The following is a 24452-nucleotide window of genomic DNA, read 5'->3' on the forward strand; positions in this document are numbered from 1 at the left end:
TTCCAACATCTGTTCCACTTCCTTTAATAAAGGAAGTTTTAGCTCTTGAGTTTTAGCTGCCACATGGTTGCCCAGTGAAATCCCATTTGCCAGTGTTCCTAAAAGCTAGGTATGGCCATGTGACCAAGTTCTAGGCAACAGGGTGACCAGAAGAGACGCGTACAACCTCTAGATCGTAACTTTAAAAGGATGGTCGTGTTTTTGTCTTCTTGCCTTTTTTGCTGTTTACGTTGTGGACTGATGCTGGGGGCCAGAGCAGCCACATCAGAGCACAAGATGGAAATTCTGCAGCAATGACTGAGGAACAACAAGATCGAATGATGCTGAAAACCCTGGAGCTGCAACAGTGTCCTTGGGTTACAGCCAGGGTGGGACAGGCCAAAGCCGGAAGCCAGGAGCTTCACACAAGTCTTCCACAGGGGTGGGAGGGCCCAAGTCCTTGTGTTATCTTCCTCAGCTTTCTTAGGTGCATTAGAAAGAAACTGAATCAGAGGTGGAGCAGCTGGGACTCAAGCCAGTGTTGATATGGGATGCTGGCAATACACATGGTAGCTTTACCTGTTATGCCGTAATACTGGCCCCAGCTTTTAGCTTTTTAAGTCATTACTATTTCAGCTTTTCCTAGCCATCACATCTTTATCACGATTAACAAATTTAATAATTTAACTTTTTTCATAATTTATAGTGAGTGGGACCTTGGCTTTATAATAAATAGTTTCTTATGTCTGGTAGTTTAAAAATTCATGAGCAAACTCCCACTAGGGAGTGTGAGCTGGGTAGGGGGTAGACCAGATCAGGCAGGGCCACAGCACCTATATACCTCATGTGGACCAGAACCGGGGAAAACCAGGCTGGGCTGATTATTCCTACTGGTGCAATCTACAATTAGAGTGGGTGAGAGTTGTTGGGGCTTAGTGATAGCATCAGCTGGCAGAAGCTGGCACTAGGGGCTTGATCTGTCAAGTTAAATCACAGAACCACCTGGAGAGTGCATAATCCGGGAGTGGGAGTGAGCTCCTCCCTCTTGGGTTACCACCCCTACAGGAGGGCATGGAAACTAAGACGGGGGCTGGGGTGGCTAGACAGACCTGCAACAACATCCGTGAGGGTTGGATGGATGAGATGGTTGGATGGAATTAGGTCACAGTACCCTTCGACATGTATGTGAACAGAAGGGAATGTGGGACAGACTGGACTAGTCTGCCATACATACTGGCAAGCCAGGGTAGGGGGTGGGCCTGGTTGGGGTTACTATGGGTCGCTCCGACTGGGCTGCAGCTCCCACTGGTTTGTGTGAGGGCCGAGTGTGTGCAGGGCAGAACCAGGCTGGACTGCAACACCCATTGGTTCCAGTGGAAGACATGGAAGGAGACAGAACCAACCCAGCAACTGCAACCACCAGCTAATCAGGGCGATGGACTGTGCCGGGACCTGTGCTTGCTAGAACACGCAGGAATCTGGACTGGGAATACCTCAAAATTTCTTTGGGGATCTCCCCAGTCGAGATGCCGGACTCAGAACCCTAACCAAGAAAAGACAGAACAAGTCAATCAACAACCTCAGCTATTTGTTGGCAGCGAAATACTGGGCAAATGGAGACTCTATAAGGGACTGTGTCAATCAGTGGATCCTTAGACGACCTCATCGTGCTTGGAGTGGCAAGACTGCTAGCGATCCATGAATGGTGAACTATCAAAACCACTTGAGCGAGTATCTCAGAGCATGCCCCACATCCGGGACTTGGGGTAGGTGGGAAACTGGGTGGGGCTTCTCCTCAATATCCCACTTTACCTCAGATACATGAAGGAAGTGGTATGGAAATGGTGGTCTTACCCACTCGCCTGTAGCCCTGGAACCTTTTTTACCCTAATTAACTATGTAAAGATTGTCAAAATATAGTAAAAACATATATATATATATTTAAAAAGAAATTAGTGTGTTGTGATTAAAAAGACCTACACTTCATATGTATTAATTATTTTCTACCACCACAAGTGGGCATTTAAATTAAATATTGGAGATTTTTTATTAATATCTAAAAAAAATTGATGAGCAAGATTCTATCACATCCACTGCTTGGTTTTCAGGCCGCTGTTGTACAGAAACCATGTCACTGTTGCCCAATTGTTTTTATACAACAAATACAAGCGCTAACAGAGCTATTAAATCACCAAGCCATGGGTTAGAAACTTGAAAATTTTACAGAAGTACATGTTTATACACAGATTGAAGCAATATCATTTAATTTGTGTATCTGGTGACTGAGTTTTAGTTTTCAATATGTCCACTATGCGCATCTGCTAACACTCTATGTGAGCTTTCTGCATCTCAGCGGTACTGACACTCCGAATCACACGATTCCATATTGTGGGGCCTGTCCCATGTATGGAGGGTATGTTTTTCTTTATCACGTCTAATCTCTCCCTACAAGATGTTAGTAGTACCTGTGCCCTAGTTGACAACAAAAAACATTACCAGGCATGGCCACATGTACCCCTGGTAGTGTGTGTGTGAGTGCACGTGTGTGAGTAAAATAACATACAGTTGAGAAACATCCATCCATCTGAATGTATCCTAGGTTGTAGAACATGAAGAAGCAGAGACTATGATTACTGGAATTCTAGTAGGAATACAGAGAGGTAGGTCCTTAATGAACCTTCAGTGATGATGCCCTGGTGATTACCAGGGGCAAGGAGCATGACCTGATTCCAATATTTTAAATTAAGAAGTTCACTGAGCTTTCAACAAGCATAGTAAAAAAAAAAAAAAAAAAAGCCCAAACACATCACTACTAGTTGAGCTTCTTCTGTATAAGGTTAAGATGGAAATAATTGCCTGTGGCAAGTTAAACACACACATACACACACGTAAAACCTTACCATGTATGAGTAATATTCTTTTATCGAAACCCCAATGACAGGAAAGAATTTGGCTCTTTGAGAACTGAGACTATTGCAGTTTCTTCAGCTTTTATACGCTGTTAGCCCCATATGTGGAGATGTTTGGGTAGTACATACGTATAATAAATGAGAAACATTTGCAAGCGTTTTCAAATAAGTACTTGTTTTAATCTCCAATGGTCCAGTTCCTTAATCATGATTTCTCCTTAAGACTTAGCATTGATGTTATTTTGACAAATGGAAAGATTTCCATGTTCCATGGGACCAAGTAGCTCAAAGAAAAGAAAAGAATTTTTTCAAAATCTCTTTCCTACCAGAGAGGAGGGGAAGAAGTGCACTGAAAAATGACACATCAGAGCCATCACCTGTCCTGAGAGGGTGAAGAGGTTGTCACCTTGCATTTCTCTCAGATCACTATCTTCACCCTCAGAATTCTGGCATAATTAATGACTGTCAGGGCGTGGGAGGCCAATCAATTTGATGTTCATTTTCATCAACATAGCAGAAGTAATGCCCCGAGGGTGGGATGCAAATTACATTATGTTTTAATTGCGAGAATTCTCTTCGCTGCATTCTGGAGTGGGTGGAATTCAAGACATCATATGTCCCTTTCAATACTTAGCCTTTTCAAAGCATTGCAGCAATCCATCCTTTCCAGCATCCAGAAGTCTCCATCACATCCACCTGACCTGTCCACTACTCAACGGGGAGATTTGGAGGGTGGGGAGAGTAGCAAGGGATCTGCTCTTCATAGGAAGAGATCATTTTCAAAATAGATATCAGAAGCAACATTCTGGAAGATGGTGCCATGGGTCCTTCATCTAACACACTGACTATGAATGAAGACTGGCATTGTCACAGCAACCTACACCGCAGAGGGTACATAGCCAAAGACTGGTTCAGATACTAAGCACTCTGTCCAATTAATGGCCAAGTGCAGAATTAAAACATTTTTTTCCACTTAGATCACTTCACCGCCAATTTTAAAATGCTGAAAAGCAATTCTGAGGCATTTTCAATGAGATTCATTCAAATGTAAAACATCCTTACTTCCTTTTTAACACTAAAGTCATATAAAGCAGAATCTGACCAGAACATACTTAGGTTGAGTTCCTTTGCTTTTCAGTGTGGTGGGGATACAACCTCAGAGGTGTGCTTTGGGAGTGACCTGATTATCTCAGGAAGGAAGGGAGTGACTGCCACACATCATTCTGTTCAGTCAAAAACAAAGCAGGGCACCAAGGCATTGAATGTGCCATGGGAGTCCTCAGGTTTGCCTGGAACGACCTCAAAGGTGGGGACCCCAGGCTTCCTTACTGGCTAGTTCAGTGATGCCCAAATTTCACAAATCATGAAATAAACATTTTTTAAAAGATTTATTTATTTTTATTGGAAAGGCATATATACAGAGAAGAGGAGAGAAAGAGAGGAAGATCTTCCATCCAATGGTTTACTCCCCAAGTGACTGCCAACGGTTGGTGCTGCGCCAATCCGAAGCCAGGAGCCAGGAGCCTCTTCCATGTCTTCCACATGGGTGCAAGGTCTCAAAGCTTTGGGCTGTCCTCAATTGCTTTCCCAGGCCACAAGCAGGGAGCTGGGCGGGAAGCAGGGCCGCCGGGATTAGAACAGGCGACCATATGGGATCCTGGCGCATGCAAAGCGAGGACTTTAACCACTAGACTATCTTGCCGGGCCCGAAATTAACTTTTAAAATGTGAAAGAGGATAGGATAGAAAATATCAGACAAAGTGGCTGACATTGTGGTGCAGTTGTGCAGCTGGCATCCTATAGGGGCCCCTGATTGAGTCCTGGCTGCTGCCCTTCCAGCACAGCTCCCTGCTAATGCACCTGGGAAAACGGTAGAAGAAGCTGGTTCAAGAAGCTGGGCCCCTGCCCCCACATGGGAGATCCAGATGGAGTTCATGGCTCTGGTACTCAGACCGGCACAGCTCTAGCTGTTGTAGTCATTTGGAGCGTGAACCAGCAGATGGAAAATCTTTTTCTCTTTTCTCCCATTCCCTCTCTATCTTCCTGTAACTTTGCCTTTCAAATTAATAAATCAACCTTTTAAAAATAATGTCAGTCTTGGTAGATGCACAAAGATTGCTTCAGTAATTCTCCTTCCCTCTCTCCCCTATCTATTTAATAGTCAAGATGTCTCTAGACATTTTACATCAATGTTTAACACACACGTTATCCATATACATATACAAACAGATCAAATTTGTCAAATGAAGTTTGAAAGCTATGAGGTTGGAATGTCATTCCCTCTCCTTTGTTAGGACAAAGTATCTTATGAGTTCAAATCAATTAAAACCAAAGCAAAATAACAAATACCCTTCTCCTAGTGGAGGTATAAAATTTCTTCCTTTAGAAATCTCCTTAACTTCATTAAACTCAGCAGGGCAACAACAACAACCCCAAAAACAAACAAAAAAATCTCTCTCACACACACATACACACACAATGGTTACCACTGGCAAGAGGGTAAGAAGATCAGTTCTTTGCTCACGGTGGAATCAGCATTATGCCTAATTCAAAGGCAGTCACGCTAGAAGTCAGCTGTTTGCAAAAGGATTGACAGTACCACAGATGTGCTCCAGGGGACGTGGAGCTCCTATCATCGTCTTGGGAACATCAACAGCCCAATCTAACCAGGAAGATGTCTCCTCTGCCTTCATTCTAGGTGGAGAGGAATTTTCCCCAGTTGGTGAAAGAATTCCTTATCAATCAGGGCATGTGACTGCCCCAAACTCCAAGAATTTCATCCAACCAGCAATATCATTTAGAGTGAGCCAGTGATGATTTCCCAGAGGCCTAGCTGAAAGTCAATCCCAATTCCCCTGAAAAGTGAAAAATGACTTCAATGCATGTGCACTGTGCAAAGCACACAGGAACATCTCATCTGGGTTATTTATGCTTATATATATAAAACACTCGTAGCTCAAAATGGATGCAGTTTTCCTTAACTTCACTTCTTTTTTGTTGTAACTTGTTCAAGCATATCCTTGAGCAACCCTGAAGAGTGGCCACCATTTGCTGGCTAACAATCTGTTCATTTCAGTCTACCAAGATTTTGCTTTTTTTAACTCGCAGGTCTCCTTAGTGGAAACTTCTATTTAAGACAGCGCAGCCCTTTTAGAAATTCTGACCAGTTTGTTTGCACATGCCAAAGGGAAGTGAAAACGTGCACAGGCATCATAGAGTGGCCATAACTGGATCACTTGGAAAGATTTCTGTTCTTTCCCCCCAGCCCACTCACCCCAGTGCATTCCGAAGCCTGTAACAATTTCAGGGAAAACTGGGATTCAGACTCTTCTGGGGTCAATCTCATAGCTTCCAAGGGAGGCATGCCTTGCCCATCTTACCACTGACACAGACTCTTTCACTTCCATCATAGCCAGTTGCCTCAGATGGCAGTAAAGGCTAGAGAATGGTACAGAAAAGGGTCCAGGTGTGGACAGTCACCTACTCTCTTTCAATAAGATACTGAAGACAAACACATAGCTGAGCAATGTATCTACAGGATGCCAGTCCTGAAAAGCCTATGAAGAAACTGCTTTCTCAGATACGATGCTAATAAAATGTTTACAAAAATGATCTCAATACCCAGAGATTATTGGAGGTTGGCAGAAGTGGTACATGAACTTGAGACTAGGCCGGAAGTTTGAACTCTTCAGTGCTGGTGGTCACCTTACTTAGTGATTAGGTTTCTGATTGCTTTGTACTTAGATGTGTTTCCCAAGTAGGAGAGGCAACAAAGAAATTCCCTATCAAGCACTTTGCATCAATGGGGTAAATAGCACACCCTCCACTCCAGCAGGTACATATCACACTATGAGAACTGCAAGCTCTTTTCACTGTGTAACATGTATATAACAAACACATAAGAATTCTGTTGTAAATAATGGGTGTTATTGTCTTATACAAAGTAATTTAATATAACATTAGAAAATGCCATCATTAGTGGGTTTAGGACTGTAAATCACTTCTTTAATGGCAGTACTGGCAAAACACACATGCACAATAGCCTGTAGGCATGTTTCGTAAGCATCTGTTAAGAGTAATTTGCAGCTTTATTGGCGAATTCACAGTTCCCTGACATAGCTTTTTAAAAATAATGCTGGAGCAATTCTTGTGTGAACCTAAAGTAACCTTTCTTATGAAGGCATTCTCTCTTCTGGAAGAAATTTTAAACAATGGATCTGTCTTTCAAAAGAATCCCGATTTCATGTTCCATAATTTCTGGGGCCTTTCTTTAAAGATTTATTTATTTATTTGAAAGGCAGAGTTGCAGAGTGAGAAAGAAATTGAGAAAGAAAGCAAGTGAGAGAGAGGGAAAGTGAGTGAGAGAGAGATTTTCCATTCACATTCACAGGTTCACCCTATAATTGACCATAACAGCCAGTGCTGAGCCAAGATGAAACCAGGAGCCAGGAGCTTCTTCTAATTCTTTCATGTGGGTGGCAGAGGTCCAAGAACCTGGTCCATTTTTACTGTTTTCCCAGCGTATTAGTATGGAGCTGAAACAAAAGTTGGGTAGCCAGGGCTCAAAGCACAGCCCATACACAGCATCTTAACTTGCTGTGCCACAATGCCAGCTCCTTCCTGGGTGTTTTATAGACTTCTTTCCACAGCCATTCAGTTGAAAATCTCTCTAGTACTTTAAAACAGGTGGAAAAAAATACTCTAAATTTCTTCTGAGCATAATTATTCTATACAATTCCTCTTTCATAATTAAAAACTAAATGACATTAAGAGGTGGCAACACTCATTATGTATAACTAACCATCTGAGGGACATACACAACTTCCATCCATACTAGAATACTACTCAGCAAATGGACTTTCTTTGCCTCTCTTAGCTTCATGCAGCACCTCTGCTTCATTAAGTCTTTGAGCGGTTGCTATTTGGACTTTAAAGATTGAACAAGAAAGAGTTTGGATTAACTTTTTAAAATGGGAGTGAGTTGACAACAGTTTTCTACTGAAAACATTCCTTTGGTTCCCAACATATTTGCAGGAGGAGCTTGAGTCCTTGCTACCAGTAGCAGGTTCTGGAAGCCCTAGCCTACTCTGCCAGCCTACCAGGCCCACCTGCCTTGCTGCTGTCACTTCCCCAAGCCCAGCTCATCCCTCCTACAGAGTGAGATTTATCCACCTGCTTTTTTCCCCTGCAGTGTCATGGCATGACTTGCTCCCACACTTGCTTCAGGTAGTTCCTTAAGCTATTCTTCAGATGGCCTCTTGCCCCACTCTCTGTTTCCCTTGTTTATTATTTTATTCATGATGCTTCCTATGGTTTCAACGTGTTCTCCAAGAGTGTGACTGTTGGAAACTTAGACTCCAAAGTCGTGTTTTAATACTACGTGAGTGGAGGGGCCTTTGGAAAGTAATCGGTGTTAATGCAGTCATGAGGGTAGGGCCTCTAAGATGGGATCGGTGGCTGTATAAGAGGATGAGGACCTAAGCCTGCATGTTCATTCTATCTTCCCATGAGACATCTATCACAGTGTTGTGATAAAGCAAGATGGCTGTGGCCAAATGGTGGTGCCATGCCCTGGTACTTTTCAACTTCCAGCACCATCGGCCAAGTAAACAATTATTCTTCATACATGACTTCATGTCAGGTATTTATTATAGCCACAGAAAATAGATAAGACAATATTGTATGTGTGCATATTACATTTGTTTATTGTCTATTCCTGCTCTAGGGTGTAAACCTCATAAGCACAGGACCTTTGCTGTGTTCGATGCCATTTTGCAGGACCTAAAAGCTATCTGGTATTCAGTAGCTATTCAGTAAGTATGTGTTGGATGAAAGACCTTTTCACCCCAGAGGTACACACATCTCCCAAGCTTCTCACAGTGTTCATCAAACACTTAAAAACATATGTAGATCCTTATATGTGTCATTGTCATTTCAGAGCATCTCGGTATCCTCTGGCACCACTGGAGAAGAACGAAAGTAATCCAAGCAGGAAGTCAATGAGCCTGTCCACAGCCCCCGAGAGCAGTTTTCAAACTGACCTGCCTTACTAGGAAATGAAACAGTTGAGACAAAAATCTGAAAGCCCACTATACTTCTTAATATAACTGCTAGAAATACCTTTTAATAGCAGCTCTGATCTTATTAATTATATCTCTGTCAACGATACCTAGGAAACTCACAGTGCAATGCAGCAGCACAATGGACTGTTCCATTAAACATCCTATTTTTGACAACCAACTTAGAGAAGACGGTGTTCAGTTCTTCTGTAACAGCTGGTGCCCTAAGATAAATATAATTCATTAATCTCCTTTGTGAGGTTAAAAATAAGTAACCATCCTGAAACTTCAACCATTTCAAGAGTGAACTCAGTGAGCTTGCATGCTGAAATGTGTGTTTCAATGTCTGACTGCATTTGTGTCTCCTAGAATGTTTTTGCATCTTTTATAACTCAAAAAATCAGAAATCTTATTTTTATTCCTTAACTTCTTACTGCAGCTAAGCAACTTAGGTTTTACTTCTAAGCGTGTTTCATGTTCCTTTTAGAGAACTAAAAGACTATAGACAAGTGGGGAAAAGGAAACTAGCTAAAAAGCCCACAACCAATACTTCCATCATCGCACAGTAACAACTGGTATGAACGTTTCTGGTAAACTTTCATTTCTTTTCATGCTCAAATGCCTTTAGAAACAAAAAAGAATTAAATAAATAAAATAAAAACCAACATTAATTACTATGAAAGGCATGTAATCCAAGGCAAATTTTAGCAAGACACCAGTGATGGTATTTTTAAAATACCACATTTTAGAGTGATAAAAGTAACAGTTGGGAGATAGACCAGCGTAATTTAAAAATTAACATTTTTCATAAAAATGAAAAACAATTTGACCAAAGTAGGGTCAAAAATAACTTTGGCATGCCAAAAGCATGCCTACATGTTAAAAGCATTTGCAAGAGTCCACGTATCCTTTTTTTTTCTGAGTAAACTTTTCCCTTGGCAACTGCCTGTACAGTACAAAGTAGTGAGCAAGACAATAATAGGTATGAGTCATCTCGCCTTTTAAGTCGTCTGGCCACAAAATGGTTAGCTCAGCTCCACAAAACCAATTAATCCCTTGCCTCTATCATCTGGTAAAGACCCTCTGCCAAGGTTTGGACCAGATCTTTTCCTGTAAATCATTGTATCTCTGGGCTCTCCTGCACCTTAATGATCTTCTTGCCTGGCCTCTTGTCCACTCCTATGATACAGCTGATTTCCGCGATAACCTCACCAGCCTCTTTCCTCAAACCCACCCATTTATGAATCTTTCAAGTGAGCTCCATGAGCCTAATTCCATTGAAGTTTAAGAAGAAGCCACAGGTCTCCGTGACTCATTCCTGGGTACGTATGGCGGGAAACGAGCCTCTGCAGCTGGTGACTCATTTCGATTGGAAAGGCTCCAATGGGAAAAAGGTACCAAGTGGGCAAACGAAGAAGCCTGGGGGCATCACGAAGAGAGTAGATGCCAATTTATAAATGACACTGAGTTAACGTTCCTTAGTCTGACAAACTGGCGCATTGACTTTCCAAACATTCCCAACAGGTCTTTTTCCGCAGTTGTTTCACTTTCACTGCCTTCTGTTCTGCTCTTTCTCTGGGATTATATTTAAATGTGATTCTGCCAAGATGATCTTGTCGAACTCCAGGCACAATCTCAAGACAGAAACTTCCAGAGAGACAGGGGTTTGATGTGGCGACTAAGGTGCCAATTGAGATGCTTGCATCCCATGTTGGAGTGCCTGCGATCAAATCCCAGTTCCATTTTCTGCTGTTGTGCACTCTGGGAGCCAGGTAGCAGATAATGGCTCAAACAGCTGGGTCAGGGCCACTCACATTAGAGACCCAAGTCGAGTTCCTGGCTTGGGGCTTCAGTCTGGTCCAACACTGGCTGTTGCTGGCATTTGGGGGCATGAATTGGCAGATGAAGGACCCCTGTCTGTCTCCCTTTGTCTCTTCATCTTTCAAATGAATAAGACAATAAATACAGGTTTACAAAAAAAAAAAAAAGCTTACAGAGGCATCATGCGTACAGGCAAGGTAGTTACTACTTCGCTCAAAATGTAAAGAATTTGCTATTGTTTGTTTATACTGTAAAAATGACACTTACTTATGGTAAGATGGAAGCCCATAAAATTTAAGTGCCAATCAAACTGAAAAATTTATTCTTTCTGATCCTTTTTTTTTTTTTTTCAAATCTGGTATACTTCTAGTTGGTGGAGCTTAGTGAAAGAGAATGACTAAAAATTATTGCATTATCTAGATTTTTTATTGACTTAATCTAGAGATCATTCACAAAGGCTGTAAATCATTGTACCCATAAATGCCCATCTTCAAAAATATAAAAGGTGATCTTCACCTTTACTTCTCCTCATCTTCAAATATTACAGAAGTAATGTACACAAATGGAAGAGTAGGACGAAGGACTTACATTAAAAATTAAAATAATACGCTCATTGGCCTCTTCCGTCTGTTCTGCTGTAATCAGTATCCACAGTTCCTTTGTGGAGGAAGTGACTGAGCATTTACAAGAATGTTAAGTGTGAGGAAGAGGCAGTAGTGGGGTGGGGTGGTGACAGCTTTGTGACACAGCAAGTTGGGCAGGCTCTTCTGACACTAGCACCCTATAGGAGTGCTGGAAGGAGCTGCTCTGTTTTTTTCTTCCTTCCTTCCTTCCTTCCTTCCTTCCTGCCTTCCTGCCTTCCTGCCTTCTTTCCTTCTCTCTCTCTCTCTCTTTCTCTCACTCTCTCACCTTCTTTCTTTCTTTAAGATTTATGTATTTTTATTGGAAAGACAGATATACAGAGGAGGGACAGAGAGAAAGATCTTTCATCGCTGGTTCACTCCCAAAGCAGCTGCAATGGTCAGAGTTGTGCTGATCTGAAGTCAGCAGCCCTGAGCCTCATCCAGGTTTCCCACGTGGGTGCAGGGTTCTAAGGCTTTGGCCTGTCATCTACTGCTTTCCTAGGCCATAAGCAGAGAGCTGGAAAGGAATTGGAGCAGCTGGGACACAAACTGGCGCCCGTACAGGATCCTGGCACATGCAAGATGACGACTCTATCCACTAGACTACCGAACCAGGCCCCAATTGTTCTTTCTAATCAGCTCCCTGCTAACACACCTGCAACAGGAGCATTAGGTGGTCCAAGAACTTGGGCCCCTGCATCCATGTGGGAGAACCAGATGGAGTTCTTGACTCTTGGTTTTGGTTTAGCTTTGCCCCAACTGTCATGGCCATTTGCAGAATAAACCATGGATGGAACATCTGTTTGCTTCTCCCTCTGCCACTTTGCCCTTCAAATAAAATAAATCCTTAAGAACAATTCTAAAAAACCATAAATGGGATCATGTCACATATGCTTTTTGTAACCATTTTTTCCTGCAACCTATCAATGTTGGACATTCTTTAAAAAAAAAAAAATCCCTACACATCTCCCTCATGTCTTTTAATGGCCATAGCATTTCACAGAATATTCCATAATGTATTTCCCCAGTCTCCTACCTGTGGACATTCAGCTGTTTCCAGGGATTTAGCTGCACAGCACATTCCTGTCCATATACCTTGAGAGTTTCTGCCTCAACCCGACCTAGAATGGGGGTTCATCAGGGTCTGAACTCACAAATGACATGGGGTATTAGATTCCTCTTAGATAATTCATGCCTCACTTCCTTGTTTAACACAGTATGTAAAGTAAGTCTTGCTCTCGGGTAAGCTTCATAATGGCTCACAAGTCTGAAATGAGACTGAAGGTAAAAGCATTGGAGGGAGTAAATCATGGAGGCAGAAGTGGCTGTACATGAGTGGTAACTGCCAGCTCCAGTCAGGCCTGACTCTGTTACTTGTTTCTTACAGAAGGGGAGGAAAAGGTAAGAGAGTGGCCCATGGCCCTACAGTGTAGCCAAACTCTCTGCATGTGTACGAAACTATTGTATGTTCAACAAGCAAGAGAAGGAAACTTGTATGAATTTTAAAAAATAATTTGAAAGACAAAACAGGTGTTTCCATTTTATAGACTCTCCAAAATTCAAGAAAGCCACATCTGAGTTTGACTCTCTCTCTCTCTGATTTTCTTATCAGCATTTTCTTTGGTTCCACTGCATTGAAATATAAAAATGTCCCTAAATAAAATAATTCATATGAAAAAAAGTTCATCTGATAACATTAAAAATAAAATTGCTACTGGCGCAGATAGGGGGGAAATTCTACTTGAAACAATTCCAAGGTTTAAATACGGGACTAATGACATAGGGATTTGATGGTTGGGAAGTTTATTATCACTTAAAATACTAAAATCAATACTGGTATTTCACATTAATTTAAGTATCGGACTTTCATATCAAACCAACTATAGTCTTGAACTTTCCTCTTCACTCTGTCCCAGAAATGCCCTCCAGCTTCTTGGCTAGCTAGCAGCCAACTTTATATCTAATGTGAAAAGAAAAAAAAAACGTATATATCATTGCTACGCCTCTGCAATCTTTTTTGGTTGTTGTTGACCTTGAGGTCAACCAGTTTGAAAAAAATCTGAATCTGCATTATAATCGGTCTTATGAGCTCTCTCTACATTGGAACCTGGCTCTATAAACAACACAGTTCTTCCACAACAAATTTCATCCAAGTTTTGTTACACAACTCCATTAGGTGCTACCCTCTGGTAACTCGATGGTTAACAAAACAGATTATGTCCAACAGGGAGCATAAAACTATGCCAAAAGGCTGATGAATAAGTAGGAAATTCTAAATCCAGACATCAAAGGCACCTGCTTCACTTTCAGATGGACTGGGAACGATATCCAAAGAAAGAAGAGACTTGGAAAAAAAAAAGTAGCAGATGGGGAGAGTAGATCACATATGCAGTCACAGTTTAGACTTGATCTTGTGGGCAACAGCAGCTACCAGGTCCCGGGGGTGACATAATGAGACCTGCTTTCTCAAAAGGTTAGTCTCTAAGTTGGAGAAAAGGGATTGGAGCAGGTGACACTGTCGACAGGGAGACCAGCCAGTGGCTACTGTTGTGATCCAGATAATAGGTGATGTACGTGTGAATGAAGTTATTTGCAGTTGGGTTGGAAAGAAATGAATGCAATTAGGAGAGATCTAGGAGGAGGGATAAATGTGATATGATGTGACTAAATAAAACTGTTGGGTGAAGAGATAAAAATGCAAGATGGTGTTGTTTGTAACACTCCTCCACAATCTCCTTGGCGTTACCATTTCATTGCCTGATCTTCTGCTCCCAGCACCTGTGTACACCTCCCGAGGGCTTCTTCCAGCTCCATTGGATTGTAAGATCAGAGTGCAGGGAAATGAACTCTCCTGGGAGCAGGGCTGACTGCATAAGTAACCTTGCTCTCTCTGCTCCCCCATCAGGAAGATCTAAAGTGTGTCTTCTACAAGGTTGCCTACAATTCCCCAGGAACATTCATTTCTACTTGTCCACACCTGTCTGATAATGTCTGCCTGATTGACTTCCTTCTACCTGACTCACTTCCTCGCATCTGAAGCAATGTTTCCCAGTCTCACCTCCTTAAAATCTTTGCCTTGGAGTCTGTTTCTGGAGGAACCCAAACAAATGGCATCCAAATTTAGGGCTGAGAATGAATGGAAGGATGATGAGACCTACTAAGTTAGGAAAAGTGGGAGATGAAGAATTTAAATTTTTGATTGGTTATATATCTTTTGGAGGGAGGTATGAGGAAAGTTTGAGACATGCTGAATCAAAGGGCTCCAGAGATGTCTTCACTTAACACCTCGGAATGGTGTGGTGACCTAATATCCAAACAAATGCAGCAATTGACGCTTTGTTTTCCTAGCTAACATATTTCATTTCTGAATGATAAATTTAGAACAGAAAAGTTAAGTATCTGGCTAAAGAAAACACAGTTATTGAGGAAGAGCAATACAAATTAAAAAAAAATAATGAAAAGAATGATAACTCATTCTAGGAACTGCATTATAAGAGGGCTACGGTGTGATACAAGGGTCGTCTGGCCCTTCTCATGGAAAGGCACTTATTTGTTCTACATATGGTAACACAGACTAGATTTGTCTGAATCAAAATAGATGGTCTAGTTTGTGAGTGGAATTACTTTTTCTTCTTTTTTATTTTTTTCTCCTTTGGTTACAGGAGGGCAGTTGCTGCCCTGAAAAGGAATAAACACAAAGAAGAAATTGCATGAAATGAGAATATGTATTTTTGATAGCAAAGGAATGGAAGAACATATTGCATACATAGAAAAGGCCTTGTAGATTGAATTAGCCAGTCACAAACTGAAGCCAGGGTCACTACACTGCAATTTTCAAACAAATATTCTCCATCATCCATTACACATACTCAAGAATTTGGCCTTTTATAGCACTATTCATTCTCAAGGCATCTAAATGGTCTTTGGAAAAATACAACACAAGCACAGGCACCGTGGAAGCCTTAGAAACTGTGGTCAGAATATTTTATGTGAGCACATACATGTTTTACTTGGCTCACAGAAAGATTTTGAGCCTAGGCCAAAGGGGACACAGCTCCCCGGGGAACCTGTGCCTAAGACACAGAGTCCTCGCTGGGCTCCTAAGAGGGCTTTTGGATGATACCAATCCCCACCAAGTACCAACATGAAACAGTTGATGGTTCTCTCTGCTATCAAGAGATTCAGTGCATGTGCCAACAGGCAGAGATAAAGGAATAGCATGAACACAGTCTGTGATTTGCTATACATGTCACCCGGGAGGCAACTAAATCAGAGAGAAGAGTTCACGGAAAATGAAATTAAAATGTGTTTGTTTCAGTATACACAAATTTAAAATTTATTCCTGATTTTTTTTCCATAACACACTTTTTCCACGAATGTTTCTAAAGATGTCTTATATACATGGATTTTGAAGCTTCTTTTTCTTTTTTTAAAAGATTTATTTTATTTTAATCGGAAAGTCGGATATGCAGAGAGAAGGAGAGACAGAAATAAAGATTTTCCATCTATTGGTTCATTTCTCAAGTGGCCGCAATGGCTGGAGCTGTGCTGATCTGAAGCCAGAAACCCAGAGCCTCTTCTGGGTCTCCCACGCGGGTGCAGGGTCCCAAGGCTTTGGGCCATTCTCGACTGCTTTTCCAGGCCAAAAGCATGGAACTGGATGGGAAACAGGGTCATAAGGATTAGAACCGGCACCCATATGGGATCCTGGAGTGTACAAGGTGAGGACCTCAGCACTAGGCTACCGTACTAGGCCCAGATTTTGAAACTTCTTTGCATCAAAATGAATTTGTGCTTTAATTATATCTTCGCACAAACTGTTTGAAATATTCTCAGATGAGTTTCTCCTTTGGGAAAGGTTAACACCTTTAAAAACTTTTCCTAAATTTCAATGTGTGAGCTTATGATTATTGGCCTGTAGAAACCAATATTTAAAAGTTAAACTAAGTTAATTTATTGGATTTTTGAGAGGGGTTAAATCAAACACAAGCTCTTAATGTCTAATGAAGAACCTTTCTCTACAAGCAGTGATTAACAGAGTCATCAGCTCCATTTTTGCAAAACACCTATGCATTGGCTAAGACCAACCTGACCAGTGATGGATTGATGGGTTATCTGTGAGCAGTTTTTAGCCTCAAACACTATCTGGCTCAGGGAAATCCATAACTTTGATAACATTTTTCCACTGGTAAATAGATGTACAGACTATAGCTTATCTATTGCAAGTACATCAAAGAAATGCTACAAGTAGCATGGAATGGTTTCTGACTTGAAATGCAACAGAAGGAAGATCTATCAACCTGGCTGTCATTAGTTCAGAGTGACTGGTTTGTGTTACAAGTAGAAATGTTCCTGCACACTGAGAGTCATACAACTGAAAGACCCTGCTGTCATCATCGTCACTGCCTGGAGCAAATGTGCACTCCCCTCCCCTCCATGGCCTGGAGGAGTCTACTTGGCAGCCATGGCTGCCTATTTGTATATAAACCAGTTAGCCTTGACGAAGGCAGAAACAACTGTCATAAGCCCATGGCTTGATGAATTTTCACAAAATTACCTAGGCATGTAAACAGCAGCCAGATAAACAAGCAGAAGATGCCAGTATCCGAAAGACCTGTCCTGGAGCAAGTGTCTGCTTGGTCAGGATGCCAGTTGGGATTCCCAGGTCCTACATGAGAATACCTGCTTCACTCCCAATTTGGATTGCATACTAACGTGCTGCCAGGGAAGAGGCAAGTCATAGTTTCAGCACTCGGATCCTTGCCACCCATATGAAACTCCCGGATGAGTTCCTGACTTCTGTCTGGCCTGGAAAGATCCAGGCGTTGTAGACATGCAGAGAATGAATGAGCAGTTTGAGACCTCTGTGGAACCAGCTCTCTAGTGGAACCAGGGGGATCCACTGAAGACTGCTAAAGTCCTGATGGAAAGAAACATTCCAAGTGACAGCATTCCCAGATATTCAAACCTTAAAGAAAGAGAGAAAAGATCAAAATGCAAGAGAAGTGAACTGGACTTACAGTAATAAACAGTAAATACTTGTAAATGCCTGGGATGATCTTACCTAAAGGAACACTTCTTATCTCTAACTCAAAGGAAGCAGCTCATCAGTAACAACTTAAGATGTAAACTTTATGGGAGTACGGACAATTCCTGGGGAAGAGTGTTCTGTCTGCTCCCCACCTGCTGGAAGACAGCAGGAGAGGGCTGGAGGAGAGACAAGGCCGTGCTGTGCAGCCTGCGCCAAAACTCCCTGTCGCTACTCACCACCCCATGAACTGGAATAAGTTGTCAAATCTAAGCCTCCCTCTAGTCATCCGTAAATTGTGACTCATTCCTGTGTCTCAATAAGTTGTTTTCAGAATTCAACAATGTGACGTATGTTGCGTGTCTGACAATCAAGTGAATTCTTGAGCACTGTCAGCTGCCTTGTCTATGCAGAAGGAATTTGTTTCATCAACATGGACCTCAAGTTACAAGAAATCCTACACACCTATAGTCGATGTTTGATTGTTTATCAGTAACTTCAGTTTGATTTGGAAAGAATGTCCTGTGTGTTCTAACTCAAAGTGTCTCTCTCTTCACCTTAACATAAAGAATGGTAACACGCACATGTTAAGATATGCCTTTTAAAACAGCTGTCTAACAGAGGTCATTGGTATCTGGCTAGTACCATAGCAAGCTGACCGGGCTGCTGGTAACTTGCTAATGCAAGGCATCATTTGTTGAAATTTCTGAAAATAGGGCATGGCACCACTGGTATCAGAGTGATGAACAGAGAAGAACAGCAATAAGAGATGATAAACCAGCCTGGGGACAAGGCAGACTCATTCAAACAAGCCTTGACTTAACACCCAGTCCTGACGGGCATTCCAAATCCTGAAAGAAACTACAGCTTCCCCCCAGCCTATCCAGTCAAAAAAGGCTGTTTTTGCAAGGGGTGCTAATGTTCTTCTGTGTTTGTCTGTACATTTACAAATAATAATAACAGAAGAGTTTTCTTCCGTCAAGATAGAAAATGCCATGGTAAGGATGCACAACTATAACTGATGATGTGCTTCAGTTCATCTAACTCCAAGTTCCATCTGAAATAATCAACAGAAGTATGGGAGACTGCAAACACTGGGAAAGAATTCCACAGAAGCTCACGATGTTGTTCACACCCACTAGGGTTTCTCTCTGGCTTAACAGAGAGCAAACACACTGTGACTTCAGATTCACAACAACACAGGATTGTTGAGAAGCAGCACAGAGATGTGCTCTTGCACAGTATTCTTATTAGCCTTTACGTACAGAATGCTGATGGGAAAACAGAAACAGCTGCAGCTACAATGGCATGATGAGTTGAAATACAGAGTCATCCTCATATGCCCTGAAAAACGACCTGATTTGGACTCGGCAATGAGTGTAAATTTTGCACCAAGATGGCTGTAAGTGAAACTACATCCATTAAAATACCCATGGTGTGTGTGTGACTTTTATCACCTCTCTCTTATAAAGGTTCTTTCATTCCTTCTGTAAAATCATAAACAGCAACACCAGCAGTCACGATTTGGGCCACATTTGTCCCACGTACATCCAGCAGGTGACAGCAGTCCTTTACCTGGTTGTTTTACTGGGGACTCTGTTGCTACCTCTGCAGAGGGCGTTCTCAGTTAGGGCTGAGCTCCTGAGGTTCTCCAGTTCTCAGGAAAGTCTGCCGAGAAATATTGGCAATGGCTGAGGCCAGGCCATTGCGCACTCTGTGTTTGTTCTGTTTCTCTGGGTGGGAACAGCTGTGAGTTTCAGATACCATCTGCCGAAGGCAAATGCTTAGTTCGCTGTGCTATTCTCGATTTTCTTCACAGTTCCCAGTCCTGCCATCCTTTCCCTGCTCCGCTATTCCCCCTCGCCTGGCTCTTCATTTTCCACCAGGCTTAAAACATGATCACAACCACGACTTACTAAATGTATCACAAATCCCCGAGCTCAGGGCTGTTGACTTTTTAGAATTAGTCTCATCTTACTCCTAGGGCATTTAGGAGGGAAGTTCACTCCCCTGAAAGCAGATGGAACAGGTCTGCTGTTAAAACAATGCTATGTGTTTTCCCCACTGTCAAGGGATTTCTTAGTTTGGAAGTTGGAACATGAAACCTCCTCCATGATGGTCTCTGTAACTGGGAATCTGAAATTCTCTATGCTGACATTTACCATTGCATTGTGTATGGAAAGAAAAGGTTTCTTAAGTGAACAAAAGAACAGAAACAATATTTTCTTTGTAATGTTTTAGTTACCTAAAAGGAGATTTCTGAAGAATCTGAGCGTTTCATTTATGTAGTAGAAACAAATAATTTTCTCAGTCGTGACAGTCTCCTTACTGGATTCCTCCTTAATGCACAGCTGTGATTACTCCCTACCAGGCTTTGGTCTCCCAAACCAAACTTGCTCTCTGTCTGTGTCTCTGGCCCATCTGCTGCCCTCTTTTTTTCCCCTTCCATCCGTCTCCTTTTTCTCAAGCTCTCACTGATATACAAGGCTGCCCCAGGACCAGAAGAATGCCTCTGGATTCCTGTTCCTGGCCCCAGCCTCTGCAATGACAAAGCAAGTTGGTCTTCCAACTTTAAGACCCTCAATTGTAACTTTAATGTCTTTGTCCCTAGCATGTAGCAGAACACTAGAACAGATGTAGGACCACAATATGTGTCTGAAACCCTCAGGATGAGGTATGTCTTGGCATTCACACCTTTTCTGATTTCCAGATGAAATTATGGTGCACAAAATTTTACCTAACTTCCCCGTAGGTCTGGAGCAGCACTTCATAATCAAGTACACTGATGTTTCTTCAATAGAATGCATGGATTTTATCCTTGTTGTACTATGAGAAGGCTATATCTAGCCCAGCTTTATGTTTTGCCACTTATTTCTTTACACAGAAGTTGTAACCTGTAGAGTTTCTTTTCTTTTGCCAAATTTCAGAATGTATAGTAAAAAAAAAAAAAAACTAGAGACCTGTATCAGCTGTATAATAGCTAAGGCCAGACTGGAAAGAAATAAATTTTCTTTAAAATTTAATCTCTATTGTGGCAAGTTTGGTTGGTTCAGATTGGTTCTTCTCCAGTTAGTCAAATTGCTAAGCCTTTCCTTACTAAATTATCTTCAGAATACCAGGACTCCATCACAAGGCCACGTTCATCATTCTAAGATTTTCCAGTTTTTATCTCTATCTCCAAAACATTTTCACCTTGCTTATTCAGAAGTAAAAGCACACTTTCTAGCTGTTTATATGTATACACTAGGAATACACAATGATCTTTGCCTAAGGAAAGGCTTTGAAGTAAAATCAATGGATGATCTGTTAGCAGACTGGATTTACTTTTGAAAAATCCTGGTTACGCTGACCTACCCCTAAAATGAGAGTCTGAGAGTCAAGTTTTAAGTGTGATCTTAGCTAATGTGTAATGCTAAGTCTATCAAATGAATGACAGAAAGCCTCCCTGTGATCAGTCCCACCTCTTCTGCCATCCCCTATTCAGTTCGTCTTTGACTTGACTGATGAAACACTTTTTTCCTTACACCCTAGGCAGCCTTGCATTAAGGCAGCAATGCAGAGTTTGTATATACATCATGGAAGGCTGGCCATGTGGGTCACAGCACCCTGACAGGTAATTCCTAGACAGTTATTTTGACATGAGAAAGTCACAATTCATCAACTTAATAGCAGGGCAATAATTTTGGGACCAGGGAGATGGCTACACAAAAAAACATGGTGAAGAAGTAAGCGGTAGTTCCGAAGCCCCTGTTGGAGGAGGAAGACATAAACTAAGCAGAATTCCTTTCCACCTTGGGAGTTAGCTATTATGCAACATGTTTTGTGTGGGCAGGTTATTTCTGGTGGTTGCACAGAAAAGCCATGGTGGCAAAGCTAAAGATCACGCAGGCATCTGCACTCTGGCTGCACGTGTGCTGCTAAGAAAGGATGATTTGCCATTCCTAGACTAGGGAATACAGACTTGCCTTTCTCCCATTGTAAGTCACAAACAATTCCAACATAAGGCCACATGGCAATGTTTCAGATATTACTTGGCTCTGTTTGAACCAACTAATCAGATTTCCAGTGCTCTGTGACATGGGGCTTCATGGGTATGTGCAGGACATTTGCATTTTGTTCTTGAAGGGGTTACAAGGCCAAACATCCTACTGTAAGCCCCTTAACTGCATATACACAGTGTATTAGTTCCCATGCTGCTCTCTTGAACAAATGAACATGAATGGGGCCCCCACCTTCATCTCCATGGCTGGGAACAATGGTCATGTCTGTCAGGGCAGAACAGGATGGTGGGGCAGGGTTGCTGGTGGGTCTGGGACTACGGCGCAGCAGTTCTGGAATATTTTCATTTCGTGGTAGATCTGAGAACACACATGAAAGCCTTGAGGGGTGGCCAGGCCGCTGACCAGAGGACTACAGCACATCTTTTCTCTGACTTGAGTAATTGGGTAACAAATTAGGTATCGATGACTGAGGTGGCAAAATTATTGGATAGATATATGTGGATACTACAGTTAAGAAGAGAGATGGAATTTGGGTGACGTCATGTTTTCAATGAGCTGTGCTGTATCCCTGGAGATGGAAGTGACTTCTGTGGACACTCTGCCTGCTGTGGGCCTGTCCTGTCCTACTGGGAACTGGTCTTCTTGCCACCATCCTCCCACATCTTCCTGACTGCCTGATTGAGACTGCGACAACATGTAAAGCAAATTATTTTGGGATTGAACTTGATTTGTTTTGAAGAAAAGGAAATTCACTACACAGACAAAATCACACGTAAGGAGTAATAAGCACTTAAAGTAAGGATGAAGAGGTTATCACCATCCACATTTTATTTTAATAAACTTTCCTGGCTGATACAATTGAGTTCCTCTTCCTTTTCTAGCTCCTAAGCCTCCCATGAATAAGCATGACACATAAGCTGCAAGCATCTGAAAATTCACACATTTGAGAAAAGCAATTCCTCAGCAACCAACAGTAGAAGCGAAGGGAACAGATTTCCCTACCTGGAGTTGATATTCTTCCGTGAAGCAGAGACTCACTGGGCAGCAGATCTTTTGAATTGGAGGTGAATGGTGATTGTCTAAATGAGTCTTCTGAAAAGAAAGGGCTGGGGCGGGGGTGGGGAGTAGGTTTAGTAAATGAAAGTTAATTAGGACACCCAAATCATCTGTTTCCATACACACACAAACACACTCACATACACACGCTCACACACACAGTACTGGATTAGGGGCTGCTATTTCATATGACATTTAATTTAAAGACCATAGAGCATTTATGCTTAAAACAGAGAAGGAACATACATGTTATGTCAGACTGATTTTCTAAAAGCAAATTGCCAAAACGTTCATGGAAAATTGAATTAAAAGTTTATATTGAAATGTTGAAGCAGTTTCAATTATTTGCAGAGAAGGAAGGAGGGAGATGGGGAAGGAGGTTGGAAGAAAGAAAAGAGAGAGAGGGAGCAAGAGCGAGGGAGAGATACTATCTATCCAGTGGTTCATTTCCCAAATGCCGTTGATAACCAGGGTTTAGTCAGACTGTAGCCATAACCTAGAACTCCACTGTGTGTCCCATGTGGGTGGTAGGGACCCAAGCACTTGGAACCATCATCACTTGTTGCCTCCCAGGACTGCATTAACAGGAAGCTGGATCAGAAGTATAAAAACAGGCACAAGCGCCAGGCACTCAGATACAGAGTTAAGTGTTAAGTGGCAACCAAACAGTTGCGCTTACAAGCTTATTTGATGCAAGTATTTTTGAAAGTCATATTTTCTCATGATACGCATTTTCCATGGACTTTATGGAGCCTTGTCTATTTAGGTCGAACACAGGAAACCCTGCTGCTTAAACACTGTTAGACCCTTTGAGAAGAATATTAGAGCATTTCCTGAATTTTCTCTTAGCTCTGACCTTCCTCCAAGTATGTTGGACCTAGTCAAAGATCAATTGCCTAGTTCAAAGCCACAAAGGACCCATCTGTGATTCTGCTCAAGTTGGAGGTAGGGCTGCCCCAGCTCAGCCACATTCTGTGATCTGACCCCTCAGGGACCAGTAGCACACATCAGAAGCACAGACAGCTGGAGCAGGGCCGCTTTACTGAAGGAAACAACCACCGGTCCTCAGCGAGGCTGCAATACAATCTACAATTGTGTTGCCTCTGAAGGATTCAGAGGCAGGAAGCACGAGGGGTCCCAAGGAAACATGGTCATCTCACATGAAAGGGAGACCCCGACCAGGGTGACCCTCAACTTCCCTGGTGACCCAGAAAAGCCTAAAATCGGGCCCCTACATATCCTGCCAGGGTTTCCTTGGTTTCACAGCATAGCGCACAGAAAAGCTAGATGTCAAAGAATGAACTGAGTCACCATGCCCCATATCTAAAGTTAACTGCAAAAAAAAAAAAAAAAAAGATCACAACACACATAGCGGTGCTGCAGTCCCTGACCTGGCTCCTGGAAAAACCTATTTATTGCAACTAAGCAAGTTCAACCACCAGAAGTGGGTTCCTGGTGGTGGAAGGTCCTTGGGGCAGTAACACAGCCCAGAGACAGGAAGAGCATGAAGCTGCTGCCACTCCAAGGCTGGAGGCACCTTAAGAGAAGGGAAAGCAATGGAAGACAGGGACTTGAACCACAAGGTCAGGGTTGGAGGCCACTGAATTAACCCAGGAACAGCTGGGACTGAAGCTGGAGACTTGGCAGAGAAGTCTGCAGAGTTGTCATTCGGCCACCCTATTAGACCATAGTTAAAGTAGACAGGAAGGAGGGAAACCCAACTTCACAGCCTGCCCTCCATGCCACGTGCTTGCTTCATGTGACGATCTTCACTGCCATCGGTCATTGCTAACACTCTGTATGCTTGGAGAGGGTAGCAGACTCCAGACCTGCACTTAACAAGTCTGCACCGAGCAAAGAGATTTTTCCAGCGTTGAGATTATATTCCACTAAGCCCTTTTCTTCTCTGATGCCTCTCAGTGAATGGGAAGTGCAGAAGTTCGTTGCTGTCAGTTGACGTCCCAACCTGCAGTAGA

At 42.3% G+C, this 24452-nt stretch overlaps 1 protein-coding gene across 1 annotated transcript in view; it reads right to left on the reverse strand.

The window, feature by feature from the left end:
• ZNF827 (zinc finger protein 827) overlaps nucleotides 1-24452 on the reverse strand; it is a 128811-nt gene that overhangs the window by 29399 nt on the left and 74960 nt on the right. The window contains exon 8 of the mRNA XM_040967395.1: nucleotides 22423-22526. Coding sequence (XP_040823329.1) covers nucleotides 22423-22526 — 104 coding nt within the window. The remainder of the gene's footprint in view (nucleotides 1-22422; nucleotides 22527-24452) is intronic.

This window comes from Ochotona curzoniae, unplaced genomic scaffold (assembly GCF_017591425.1).
Source record: "Ochotona curzoniae isolate NIBS_2020 unplaced genomic scaffold, NIBS_Ocur_1.0 scaffold_4506, whole genome shotgun sequence".
Taxonomy (NCBI): Eukaryota; Metazoa; Chordata; class Mammalia; order Lagomorpha; family Ochotonidae; genus Ochotona; species Ochotona curzoniae.